The 14,991-nt window shown below is 37.4% G+C and overlaps 1 protein-coding gene across 2 annotated transcripts in view; it reads right to left on the bottom strand.

The window, feature by feature from the left end:
- Nucleotides 1–14,991, bottom strand: part of CPNE4 (copine 4) — a 323,296-nt gene that overhangs the window by 49,746 nt on the left and 258,559 nt on the right. For both annotated transcript variants that reach the window (XM_067561613.1, XM_067561614.1), the window contains exons 9-11: nt 14,700–14,786; nt 10,532–10,591; nt 3,442–3,575 (exon numbers count right to left, since the gene is read on the bottom strand). In XM_067561613.1, the coding sequence (XP_067417714.1) occupies nt 3,442–3,575; nt 10,532–10,591; nt 14,700–14,786 (281 nt within the window). The remainder of the gene's footprint in view (nt 1–3,441; nt 3,576–10,531; nt 10,592–14,699; nt 14,787–14,991) is intronic.

Raw genomic sequence — 14,991 nt, 5'->3', positions numbered from 1 at the left:
TTGGTAACACTGTAGCACTTTCACAATCAGTTAACAATCAAATATTCTTTTTCATTCTCTGAGTATTGCTGATGAGACACAGAATTATATCGCAATACAACCTGTTCATTCAAACTGTTTCAGGGACATCTGGAGCATACAGATAAATGGGATTTTTGGATGAACAGGGAATACTTCAGAGCATGAAGGGATGTAACCCACAGCACTTAATTGGAAGCTTTATTTACTCAGGGGTCTGTTATACTGGGCTGATCTGTACACAAGCCTAAGTTACAAGAAGATCTGAGCCTGAAATCAGCCAAACTCACAATAACATATAAAAGATAATCTTGCCATTTGTTAATGCTTGATACTTTGATGACCTGCAATGATATCCAATTGCCCTAGGCTTTCTCCTAAACTATGTTTTTTTCTAATCACAAAGGTGTTGTAAATAATATCCATACCTTGTCAAAGTCTTTACACACCCCAAGAAAGGATTTTTTTTGTTAAATATCAGGTACAAGAAGCACTTCAGTGAATATTGAGTCACTTGTGCTATTTGAATATAAGAAGAGAAAATGTTACAAATGACCAGAACCATGCAAAACTCAGCAGTTTCATTTTGCTGCAGTTTTGGTGAACATTTTCTGTTTCATTTCACAACACCTGAAATCTGTTAGGCAGAAGGTCTCTACTATAAGTTGACCAAAGTAACAAAAGTTCAACTTAGCCTGTTACATAAAATTGTTTATAAAAGTCAGCAAACATTAAAGACAGAAAGACTGGATTAGTTCAAACAAAAAGATTAACTAATACAACCCAAGGACTCTGATGAGATCATGTCTGGTAAACCAGAGGAACCTGGGACTGGAAATTAATGGACCAAAATCGGTGTGTTGGAAACTAGGCCTAATCGGGGACAAAATAATAAGAGGATGCACTATTTCAAATATCTCCCCCTTTTGGGATCCTTAAAAAAACACTTGGTTGGGGATCAAATGGAGAATGGATTCCTGGGAGATTCCAGGGGGAAAGGCAGACAGGCCTCTGATTCTCTGCAGCAACACTGTTCTTTGTTTATGAGCCTTGAGGATCATCATATCATCACGACACACGACCTCAGCACACTAGTGGTGACACCTGACCCTGCTGTACCAGCAAGGACTCTAGCCTGATGCATGTGAGATACCTCTCTGTCTTCTCTTCCCATGTGTGTTCCCCCACTATCTTCCTCCTGACCTATATCTTTCTCTCTCTCTTGGCTTGTTACCTAAGCTTGAGGTCAACTGTAGTGCACAGCACAAGCATGATCAGATGAGACAGCCCATCCAGCTCTGCCCAGCCTGAGAAAGTTCAGTAAAGGAGAGAAGCGTGACCAGACTAGACAGATGACATCCAAGACCAGGGAAGTGAGCCTGGGTTCAGAACAACAGTGTCAAGGCTGACCTGCCAACCCAAAGTATCTAGCCATGACTGACCAGTTGCCTTGTATCCTAAGAATGCCAACAAAAGCCATATTCCCCCCCTTCTCCTTTACCATTCTATATCCTTTCTCTCCTTTCTGTTTTGTCAAAGGCAGACAAAGTGACTATCATTTACAACTCAGAACTGAACAGAACTAGCTGTTTCTTCCTCACCAAGAAAGATTGTCTGACAAGATAAGAGACTCTAACTAACATCCTTTCCATAACAAAGGAAATTCTGCATAACCTTGCAATTTCAAATTCAAAATACTTGGTGTCTTATTTTGATATTTTTTCTATTGTGTAACCTCATCAATACATCTCCAAACTTTGGCACACATTTTCTAAGTGTGTTGCCATGGGGCTAAGCAGGATGAGGTCTCTGTACTGGAAACCCCACACCACATTTGAGTGTCGTGCAGTGACAGGGTCATGTTAACATCTGTGACTCTATGGGTCCATTCATTCCATTGAAACTAACACAACAGATCTCCTTTTATTTTTGTATTCATTGAGCCCTAAACTCAGACAAAACCATGGAATTTTGCCTGGTTTCTAACTGAAACCATTAATTTGCACTTGAAATAAATTATAGGCTCAAACCAAAACCTAGATCAGAGCACCCTGAACATTGGGGGTGTTTGAAATCTGAATCCAGACCACATTCTTACAAGTGATCCCTCCCTTTGTAAGTGGGCCAAATGAACACTCTGGATCTAAACACCCCTGAATTTTGGAGTATCCTCAATGTAAAATCCACACCTCACCTTTTCAGGTCTGAAAATATAAATCCCTCCTCAGCACCTGAAACTCAACTGAGCTCACTGTAAGGTTCATGAACCTGGGATAAGTTTTGGGTTTGTAACAAAACCTGAAACTCTTTGGTGTTATGTTTAAATACAGATTTTTTTTGTATATTTCTGCACATGAAATTTAATAATGAAGATGCTCACAGTCCGCTGTTGAAGGAATAGTTCAAATACATTAAGGGAGAAATAATTCAAGGCTGCAGTCCAACACTGCACTACATCTGCCGTAAGAAGCTTATTTTGGAGTATGAAGATTATTCTGTGACAGGGCTTGTTTCTTACTCTTTAAAATATAATATTTTCCTCTTTAGTGCGCACAGCATGCTGGATGAAATGAAAGCAGGTACAAAGAAAAAGCCTTCCTAGAGTTGGTCGAAAATTTTCCAATGGAACAATTGTTTTTGGAAGAATCATTGTATAAAAACACATTATACAGCCACCAAAAAAAAAAAAAAAAGGATACTTAAAGGAGGTTTACTGGATAATTTTGATTACTAATGGCCAATCTCTAACAGATGCAGGATGGCTATTTGAATGCAACAGGGGTGCACAATATAATGAACAAGTATTTGGCCCACTTTTTTTTTTATTTTAATGGAGTTTTGGACATCAGTGGAGTTTAGTGGAATAGTAAACTGATTTTAATATTTATTTGCGGAATAACTTCAAAATTCATCATATCATGAGACTATGTGAGTATTTATTTCCAAGTACAGATGTGGCTATTATGCAGCTTGGTCCAGTTACAAAATGCAGATTCAGATAAGAAGTGATCACTTGTAAACTTTTTTGTAGGGTCAAGTAGACTCAGATATGCGTTCATAAGCATATCAGGAAAGATGCCTATGTTGCATCTATAAAACAGTCATTCAGGTGTAAAAAGGATAACTATGCTCATAAATATGTAATTCAAAGAGTAGAAGCAGACAGGAAGGGCATATATCTGTGCACGCCAATGACAGGTCTTAGAGACAGACTCTATCTGCTAAATATACAGAAACATTAGTTTAAAATGAACACATCTCAAGTGTGTGTCAATGTATTTGTAAATTGAAACTTTTTTATCCATAAGGATTCCTGTACGTGACTAACATTTAAACTACTGCAGTCAGCAGCATGAAGTCATTGGTTCCATACTGTTAAAACACCTGCTAGAGACAATCCTATTAGCAAACATGGTTATTTACCTGTCATAGTCTTGGCAAATCTCCCCAACAGCAACCAATGCCTTCAGGTACTCATTAGGCTGATATGGGTGGATGTAGTGTAGAGAGCAGCTGTTCCTGGGATCACCATTTGATGCCGTGAAATCTATCGCTACCTGGAAAAGAAAAATAGTCGCACTACATAGCTGTTACAGTACACAGGTATCTCAGGACCTGCAACATTTCTTTATCATAAGCAGTTGCTGTATGTCACAGTCTTAAAAGAAATGAAACTAATTAATCAATTCTGCAATAACACTACTTTGTAGCATCATCATATACAGTGTAGAAATCAGCATAGTCAGCATCATTAGACTGAACATCCTATATCACAATTTATTTTCTAGATAACACATTATATGTGATATGCATGTATGAAATGCACGTGTTCAGATTGTATATGCAACTGTAATACTATTCTTTCCTGTATTATAATGCTTGTTTTCTGGCTAACCCTTCCAAGGAAGTTATAAAATAAACTCAACCAAATCTAAACTATGATTACATTTATAAATCTATCTAAACTAAATGATAATGTTACGATATGTGTCTGAAATTACATTAGTGGAAAAACAATGAAGTACATAACTATTCTATTTAAGGAATTATATTCTAATATAAACCTATCTAATTAATTAGCTCTAAATTCTCTGAGTTTAATTAAATTCTTTCCGGTGAGGTGATTCCCGGTCTGTAAATCCGTCTCCAGTATAAAATCTGAACAGAGTCAAATTCTGTAAACAAAAATATAATTTAAAATTCCAGACAGGGTTAAATTCCTTTCTTCATTTCTTTGTTACTGTTTGTTGTTGTTATTATAATCATAGAATGTCTAACTAGCCCTTGTACAGTGCTTTTCACCTTCAATGCATTTCATAAGCATTAACTAATGAACCCACCCCATTTTACAGATGACAGAAAGCTTAAAGGTGAGTTGCAAGGCAAAAATAAAAATCAGGTTAAGAACAGATTTTTCTTCTGAATGTGCTCACTGTGGTTTGTGCGAGGCATCCAGCACTGAATTAAGTTTCAATTAAACTTTAAAAGTTCTGTTTTTCCTTTTTGAAATTCCTTTGTACTTCCTAGGTACTAATGACATTCCATATGAATCGTTCTATGACATCACAACCAGGAGCAGGAGCAGGAGTAACATTTCTAACATTTACAATGTGCTTTTTGGGATCTCTTCAGTGAATCAAGAAGAACCAAAGGATTTCACAGAAGGAAATAACATTTTTAAATAATCCTATAGTTAAAAGCTTATTTCTGCTTCCCTTTTCCCACAGAACATGGTAAGTGGTTGTATTCAGCACAGGAATCTGCACTTAACTCAGTTTTCCTTTGCAATTCACCTTTAAGCCTACAAAGGGAGTTGTGCCATACTTGCAATTAGAACCCAGAAAGTCCTGGCTTCCAGTCCTGTGCTCAGACCACTAGATGATATTGCCCTTTAGCTATGTGTATCTCCCTAGAGGAGCTCTATCACAGGCCAACATTCTGTGTTGGGGTATTTGTCTGAGGACGGATTTTCAAAGGGCCTAAGTTTGGTAGCACAAATCAATGGACTAACTTTAGGCTCCTAGTTTTGAAAATGTTGGCCTCTGTCTTGATTTTTAATGTAGGAATTTTTATCTGGCAGAGATTGTCAAAGACAAGAAGAGCTTTTGAAGCCCAGTTCTCATTAATTGTAATGGCTTTGGGGCATCCAACTCTGGAGAAAATCTCAGTCTTTGTCATTAAAAGTGGTGAGAGCCAATCAGAACTTTTAATCCTTACTCTATTGATGCCCAGTTTCCACTCAGTGGTCCAGAATGTTGTTTGCAGATTCCATTTTGCATATGCTATCTCCTCCACTTTAAATCTTTAAGAACTGCCTCCTCCCACTCCCCTCCCCCGGATATCTGACTGGAAGAACATATGTTTTGTTATGCCACCAATCAGTTCTTTGTTAAATCAGCCTGGGAACATCTTTGCAACCTTGACCAACTGCAGTCACCTCTATAACTGACATATTGGTTAGGAGAAATGAACATAATTTGGGTGGGAAATAGGATTACCTTTCATCCCCACTTCCCTATATAAACCTATGCAGCTATCCTGCCAGAGATTTTGTTAGGCCTTATATTTTCCCCACAAGTTTCCCCTTGTTACTAAGTTAATAAAGAGAAAAATTGCCACTTTTTACCTTATATGCATAACATTTTGCACCTACACCATCAAGAATCAAGCTGCTAGCTAGTCACACCTTTGAATAATGATCCTTTTAAAATCTTCAGTGCCACAGGTATGGGAAATTGGGCTGTTGACAACCAGTTGATAAGCACAGAAAGAATAATAGAAGGAGACACACTCATCACATTTTGAGCAGCTGTTCACATTGCACACGCTGAGCCAGATTCTCAGATAATGGAATTGGCATGCTTCCATTGAAGTCAATGGAGCTATCCTGGTTTACAACACGATAAAAGAAACCATTGAAAGAAAAAGTGAGAAGTGGGGGAAAGAAGAAGAGCCCCTACAAATCAGAGCATGAATTTACGGTCTTGTTTTTGCAGAACAGAAAGTTGTAAAAAAATTAGTTGGAAACATTGAAACATTTTGATAGAAAATTCCCAACCAGCTCTAGATACAACCATTCTCAACACAAAACCAGGACTTTTATACCTTAGAAGGAGGGAATAAAGATTCTACATGGTGACTATACCTATTGCTTAATCTTACCAGTGCCCATACATGGTCTCTGCTTACATTTGGAGGAATAGTGGGCCAATAGTTTCAAAAGCATGTCTCTAAAACTAGGATTCTGATTCATATTTAGGCACCTAACTCAGTGGTAAGCACCCAGCAGCTCCCAGCTACTGATTAACTTTAAGCATCTGCTTTTGAAAAATCTTGGCCAATGTATGCATACGATTATTTAGTAAAACACATATTTTCTTTGAAATAAAATGAATTTAAATATTTTGCATAGATTACAAAAATAATTGCTGTTCTAGTCCCTGCACAAACATTTTATCCTATACGAGAGTAAGAAGGGACAATTGCTATAAACTTCCAATAGATGTTGGCTTTTTCACTGAAAGAGACTCTTAATGAGGTTGGAGTGAAATGTACCAGAGGAAATTGAACAAGTCCTTTTTCTTGCAATGACTGTTTGCCAGGGTCATGTGGTGCTTTTTATCCAAAAGGACTGCAGGATGTCAGAATGAGCAGTAGGCTTAGTGAGCAAGGCAGGTCTATGGTTAGCGTTTTGGGGGGTGGGAGGGAGGAACCTGATTGAAACAGGTTTCTTTACTAGGAATTGTCATTGTAGTACCGATTTACTTAATGCCTGTGTGTTTACAGACAATGAATACCCTCATCTCCTATTACGATGCTTTTATTGAACTTGTGAAATTGCTGCACAGTACAATCTTCTCAGCAGGTATCAGCAAAAGATATACATGCTCCATACACTGTATTTTGGGTAGAAGAGGAACACTTGCTTTCTCTTCCATCATTAACTAAAGTACAGCTCCATTCACAAATGTGTAAAGCATACCATCAGCGGCTTTCTCTGAATACAGTAGGGTCTTTAAAAGCTTTTAAGCTTGAAAAAACGCACCTCTGGGGATACTGGGAAAATGAGTGATGAGCTCTCTTTTCTTGCACTACTAATAAACTTCCACAAGAAACAACAATGCCACTCATATCCTGATGCATTGTGTTGCCGATGTTCAGCTTTGACCCCGTCACTTGTTCACTTGCTGAGAGGAGGATTTCTATGGAAAGCCAAAATGATATTTGCAACAGTTCCAAAACTAGCACCTCTAGTTTCTTAGTGTTTCCAACAGACAATTTAAGGCACTCAATCTTGCATGGTAAGATCAAGACTGTGTGTATGTGGAGAGGCTTTCTGATTCTAAATGAAAAAATCACAGAATTTGGGGATAGAATCAGCTAGCCTAAACCCCTTGCCAAAGCAGGATTTTTCCCTACAACGTATTAACTTGTGTTTGGTCCAGTGTATCTTTAAACATCCCAGGTGATGGCACTTCTATCACCTCCACTGTTCAATATAAGTATCCCACAGCAAAAGATTATACACTCTTAGGAAGATTTCTTTCACCTATGTAAAAGTGTTTTTAATGCCATGAAAATTTCCTACTTAGCCTTCTATCAGCTCAGTCAGCAAATTAAATCAGTCTGTCCTATTGTCTTGACTTGTTTGACCCAGACGCTGTCCAGTACGCTCTTTCAATTACAGCTTTTAATATGGGTGTTACACATCCTTCCTGTCGTACTTCCTAAAGGGAAAAGAATGTCCTCTGACTGTAAACCCATTAACTTTGTAAACTTCTATGGACTGTTTCTCACACCTAGCAGAGAACACTGTCAGATCACTGATACAGAATTGTGCAATAAAAGCTTCATAGACATGACCATGTGGAATCTGCACTATTGATCACAAACTTCCCTAGAAGAAAGTTTCTTAACATATCATTTTCAAGAACAAAAAGAAGTTTACTTTTCGTTTTCCAGATTGTTTGTTCTAACCATGAACTATGCAACCACAATGGATGAGCAAAGTATCCCAAGAGCACACAGCATGATATTACAAAAGCTCTCATTAGTGCTTTAAATTAGCAGATACACGATAAGATAGCTTTTTGTTCCCAAACCTATGCTTAGCATTCTAGCTTCCCTCCCCCATCAAATACCCTTTCAGATCACAGCTGCATTGTACTATCTGTACACTGCATGAACTCAACGGAAACATAATTAACCCTAAAACAAAAAGAGGGCTGAATGACTTACTACAGGTTTGTGAGTTTTGCCTCTGTCTTAGCAAAGAGGAGGAAATACATCAATGTAGTTTATCCCAGCTCATTTCTATGCATTAACATTCCATAATGGTGTACAGGAATTCAAGTTCTCTTTCTGATTACAAGAAGGTGGATTTCATAGATCTATAGTATTTCAGCAAGCCATCTTTGGTAAGTATGGTGCTACTTTAAAATGAGCCTATGTAATAAATGCAGAGTCAAACAACTCTGCACATCTTAACTGCGAGCTGCTGAATATTAAAAAGGCATGTTTTTGAACTGACTACAAACAAATCACTGACATGCATTCCAAGACAAAATGGCATGGCATAGTCTTAACATCTGCACCAGTACCAGTGTACAGTTTCTGTGCATTTGAAAGTGCAAATGATAGAACATACACATGTAGAATCCATTTGCACATGAATGAATTGCACAGTGAAAAAAATGACTTTTTTGGTGTGAGTAAATTCAATGATTTCTGTATAAAAGTGATAGTGGGTGAAAACATTTCACAAGATCAGATGGGCAAGGTTGAGTAGCAAAAAATTATAACAATCATTGCACTGATGCTTAGTCAAATAGTACCTGCGGACTAGGGTAGTCGAAGGTCTGACAGGTTCAAGAATTAGATGTGGTTGAGTGTAGGTGGATATATAATGTTTGGTTGAGGTACATTTTTCATTTTGACTTTTTTTCAAGTACCAGGCCAACCGCAGTAGATCCAGCATTTATGGCCTGTGAAGTTTAGGGGCTTAGAAAGTTGAATATGTTTATGCATTACAGGCAGAGCTGGTAGCGCTGCTTATACTTAATACTGCCCAAAACTTCCTATTATAAGATATTGTTTTCAGTTCCTTATAACTTCACCAAACTTTAGTCACATGGGCTGACATTTTCCAAGCCAGGTGTCTGCCTCAGACTGATTATTCATTTATTTATTGTGTAAGGGGTTTCAGCACAAATGGTTGAGCCATTTTTAAGAATTGGATTAGGGAATAATATTACATTTTGCCCATGTTAAAATATTCTTCCAACCGTTTCATTAAAAGCATGGAGTCACAACAGCTTTTCAAGCAGAAATTTGAAATTTGACAGGAAGATCATACTGGTGTCATGGACGTGCCTTTTGCTTTCCCTGGGAAAAACCGTCAAAATACGTTACAAGGTATAAGCCTTTGAAAAATCACAGTTTGCACATGCTCAGTAGAAATATGTTGACGTTTGGCAGCTAGTCTCTGCAGATTCTGTCACAGCATGCTCTATCCCAGGACTGCAGGGACAGGCCTGCATTTGCTCCTCCAGGCATGTAAGGAGCACTGTGCACCATGCAAAAGAACTGAGAGCAGGACGACTGTCTTACCTGTGCTCTCAATGTCCTTCCTGCTAGTACCTAGGCAATTCCAACATTTCAATATTTTTTTTTATCCTGTATCCTAAAACCAACATGCAAGATTAAAACTTTTCATGGACAGAAAAGTTCCAAAACGTTTCTACTTGGAAATGGCAAAATGTTTCATTTCTGCATTTTCAATGAAAACAAAACACATAGATATTCTCCAAACAAGTTTTATTTTTTTTCTCAGCTTGTTGAACTGACCCAAAGGTTTTGAGTCAGTTCCACATTAAACTGCATCTTCCCATGATACCCCATTGCCTCATGGGAGTTACAGGTCAGGTACCTGATGACTACTCCCAGCGTTCTCTGTGGGTAGGGCTCCCTGGCTGGAGTGTCTCTCTCATGATGCACCTACAGTCATGTGACTTTCATGATGCACCATGCAGTACAATTGGAAGGGAGACTCTGACATCATGGAAAATATTGTCCAAGCCAGGAAGCCTGGCCCATACGAGAGAGGGGGGGCCATGAGATGCCCAGGCTGCAACACCCATTACGCAATGTAGCATATACAGACTCTAGGCCAGATTTTCAGCTCTCATACAACAGTGTAGCACAAATGAAGTCAATGGAACTATACTGATTTACACCAACTGAGGACCTGGCCCTATATATATTATGGCCTTTGTAGTTATGGTGTGAGTGTTACTGCTGCAACATGCAAAATAAAAATATTACATGTTTGAAAATCATACTGTGATAGTTTATTTTATAGTCACAAAATATTTTACAAGAAGAGTTTAGCAATTTATCAATACATTTACAAAATGGCAGATCAGATTTTTGTTCCCTGTGAAAGTGATGAATTTAGTGTTTAAAAGGAATTTCTTTCATTGCAGTAAGCAAATTACAGTAGGAAGACACTTACTGTAAACTGTATTTGGCATCCACCCATGATGTAATCTAAGAAAGAATGCATCTTGTGGATCTGGAAATAAGAAAGCAAAGACATTCAGATGGCTAAAAGACCAACACTTTGAAACAGCTTGTTTAAGGAAAAATAAAATGTGGATGAGGATGGCGTGGGAGAAGTCAGAGAGAGGTAGAGATTTAAAGCTAAGTTAACAGAGGAAGAAAGAAAGATGAGAAAGCGTCACAAACTATTCTGAAACCTCTGAAATTATGTACGCACATTAAGGGGAGAATAGAACAGCACTCCTCTGCCTGAAATCAATGGGGATTTTGCCATTGATTTAGGAGGGAGAAGGAGCAGGCATTTTTTTGAGACATGACTTTGAAAGGATGGGAAGGGAAACATCTCATATAGATGGTCATCCTGGTGAACTTTTATGTATGCACGCGTAATTGTATTGTGTTGCATATTTGATTGCTTACTGGTATTATAAAACAACAGGAAGGGGAAACTGGGGAGTATCAATTGTTTGCACATTAGCTCCTCCACTAGGTTGTACTATTTTTACTTTTTTGAGAGACTCAGCTTCTATTCCTCCTTTATTTTCTCCTTAATCCTCCAAATCCTTGTTTTTATGTTTTCTTCACAGATTATTTTACAAAGATGTTGTTAAACACACTGAAACATGTCCTAAAGTCTGCAATCTCCAATCAGCAAACTCATCTTAAAGTTCCCATAAAAGCTATGTTAAGGTGGAGTTAACTCAGAGTTCATATCAGTGATTTAGAGTACAACACAGTACAGGGATGTTTTAATCATCCCCAAAACAAACATAATAAACCAGAAAATTCAGAGGTAAAGAGTAAACTTAAAAGAAATCCCAATATGTAAGAGATGGATATTTAGCACATCCAAACAACCTTAATTCTGTCTTACAGTAACACCATATAATAGTCATATGCTTATGGTTACAACATTTTAGTCTCTGGAACCCTAGATGAGATAAAATTGATTTTTAAAGACATTCAATGATTATTTTATTCCCCACTTTCCAATGGTGTCACTACACAGGACAGTTAAGGTTAAGAACATGTTGAAAGAGGGCAGTATTTCATGGAATTCTCTGAAAGAGAACATTGTCTGTCATCCTCTGTTGACAGAGAAACTTTAAGTTATGAAGAATAATGGCAACAAATGACAATTAATCCTAAAACATTTTCTTCAGAGATAGCCTTTGCACAAGATTTCAGTGCCTTGTTAGTGTATGGGAAATTTTAAGTATCTGAGTTACTTCATTGTTAAGATCATTTGGGCAGGTCTGACAATATTCACAGATTCCCAGGCCAGAAGGGACCACTGTGATCATCTAGTCTGACTTCCTGTCAGGCCATAGAACTTCCCCAAGATAATTCCTAGAGCAGGTCTTTTAGAAAAACATCCAATTTTGATTTTAAAAATCATCTGTGATGTAGAATCCAGCACTACCCTTGATAAACTGTTCCAATCGTTAATTGCTCTCACTTTAAAGAGTTTACATCTTATTTCCAATTTGAATTTGTCTAGCTTCGTTTTACAGACATTGGATTGTATTATGACATTCTCTGCTAGATTGAATAACCTATTATTAAATATTAACTCCCCTTGTAGGTACTTATCGACTGCAATTAAGTCAGTCCTTAACCTTCTCTTTGTTAAGATGAATAAGTTGAGCTCCCTGAGTCCATCACGTATACAGCAGGATTTCTAATCCTTTAATCATTCTTGTGGCTCTTCTCTGAATCCTCTCCAATTTTTCAATATCCTTCTTGAATTGTGGACACCATTCTCACCAGTGCCAAATACAGAGGGAAAATAACCTCTCTACTCCTACTCAAGATTCCCCTGTTTATGTATACAAGGGTTGCATTAGTCACAGCAACACACTGGGAGCTCAAGTTCACCATGACCTCCAAATCTTTTCTGGGTCACTGCTATCCAGGAGAGAGTCCCCAGTCTTCAGTATGGCCTACATTCTTTGTTCCCAGATATATATATATATCTTTATATATTATATATATTTTTATATATATATTAAGCTGTACTGAAATGTGTATTGTTTGCTTGCGCTCAGTTTACCAAGCAATTCAGATCGCACTGTTAGTGACCTGTCCTCTTCATTATTTACCACTCCCCCAATTTTTGTCACCTGCAAACTTTATCAGTAGTGATTTTATGTTTTCTTCCAAGTCATTGGTAAAAATGTTATATAGCGTAAGGCCAAGAACAGATTCCTGTGGAACCCTACCAGAAACACACCCGCTTAATGATGTCTCCCCAATTAAAATTACAACTTGAGACCTATCAGTTAGCCAGCTTTTAATCTAGCTAATGTGTGCCATGCTAAATGTATATGGTTCTAGTTTTTTTAATCAAAATGTAATGTGGTACCAAGTTAAACACCTTATAGAAATCTAAGTATATCAACACTATTATCTTTATCAACCAAACATGTAATCTCATAAAAAATATCCACTTAGTTTTCAGAATACCTTGTTGATTGTCATTAATTATATTGTCCTCCTTTAACTCTTAATTAATTGAGTCCCGTATCAGCCACTCTGTCATATTTGCATGGGATCAATGTCAGACTGACAGGCCTATAATTACCTGGATTATCCCATTTCCCGTTTTAAAATACTGGCCCAACATGAGGTGTCTTGTAGTCTTCTGGAACTTCTCCAGTGTTCCAAGGCTTACTGAAAATCACAGGGATAGTCCAGCAAGCTCCTCAGCCAGCTCTTTTAAAACTATTCAAAGCAAACTATCTGAACTTGCTGTTTAACTTTAGTAGTATCTGTTTAACATCCTCCTTACATACTAGTGGAATGAAAAGAGTTATCATCATCATATGATATGACTAAACCATCTGTTTTTCCCCAAATACGTAACAGAAATATTTATTGAACACTTCTGCCTCTTCTGCATTATTACTGATAACTCTACCATTTCCATCTAGTAATGGAAATTACCGTAGGGTGAAACATTTCTTAAAGGAATCAATTTAAAATTAATTTTGACTCAAACTAATTAACTAACTTATTGAAAGTTCTCAGAAAAGTCACTCTAAACTCTAAAAGAGAGAGATGTAATTTTGGGGAGGGTATGATGTATTCTTTTGATGTAACAAAGTGATTGAACCTCTCCTTTCAGTGTAAAAGTAAACACAACATTTTTTATGGAGCCGTGACCAAATTCTCCATAGTAATGCTCTACTTTGAACAGTGAATCTGTAAATATGCTATTAGAGAATTCCATATTTACTGAGTCTTGGTGATTTCCATATCAGTTGTACTCAGTTTACAGGTAAAATATGTTTATACAGCTTCCACCCCTTACATCTGAGTTCTGAGTCAAACTGGGCTGTTTCCTTCTTCATTATCACCAGTAATAAAAGTTCTGCAGGACACATTAGGATATCAGTTGCACCTGTTCAATACCATATGATCAGATTAAGTCCTCAATTACTTCAGTACAATCCCATTGCTTTCTAGGAGTTTGCACACATGTAACTGACTATAACTTGGTAGAGATAAGGAGGGTGAGTTAATATCTTTTATTGGACCAACAAAAGTTACCTCACTCACCTTGTTGCTCTAATATCCTGGAACCAACTGTGCTACAACAACACTGCATACAACTAGTTAAGCAATCTTGTTGATGAGATGCAAGCAGTAGAATCCAGATTATTTCTTCTTTACTGTGGTGGCTTCACACTACTAACAGGGCTATAAAAGCTTATTCTAACACTAGCAAGGAAATATAACTGAATATTTTGATATCAGATCTACTGAGCAAGAAGGTGCCATAAGCACTTTTCAAAGTTGAAGTGTACTTTAAAAAGCCCCTTTAGCATATCCATGACACAACTTTGATCCATTTTACCTAGCGATGACATCTCCTATTTTTGCTGTCCCTTTAGTGGTAGCTTATTATGACAGGTTTTGCTGTATTTTTATACATGATACGCCTAAGAAAGGACAAACTGCTAGAACCCAAACAGTTTCCCTTTGTCCTTCCCATGTTACAATTTTTAGCTCCACACTTTAGATTTTCTCTGCTGGCTCCATTTCCAAAAACTCTTTACAGATACATTATTAATAACTGAGAGGAGCAATAGACAAAATATTCTTTCAAATGCAGGTACCTTGCACTGGTTCAGAATGACAATGCCTGAGTTCTTGTAATTCTTCTTCTTTGCTTTGTACTTGGGGTTTATGCACTCCCACTGTACCTGTGAAAACATGTCACCGCATGAAAGAAAATTCATGTAAACAAACTGAATTAATTAAGGTTGCAGTTATGTTCTCTATAGTTGATTAAATCCCAACAAATGGTCCAAAGACAAAGATCGCTAAACATTAACTGTACAGGGAGTGATCTTAACCTAGTCCAAGGCCATGTGCAAACACCTACATTCTGGCATGCAAATATATGTA

This window comes from Emydura macquarii, unplaced genomic scaffold (assembly GCF_026122565.2).
Source record: "Emydura macquarii macquarii isolate MOO-44397 ecotype Brisbane River unplaced genomic scaffold, CSIRO-AGI_Emac_v2 contig_2422, whole genome shotgun sequence".
NCBI lineage: Eukaryota > Metazoa > Chordata > Testudines > Chelidae > Emydura > Emydura macquarii.
The sequence above is the reverse complement of the archived record's forward strand: the minus strand, read 5'-3'. Positions and strand labels throughout refer to the sequence as shown.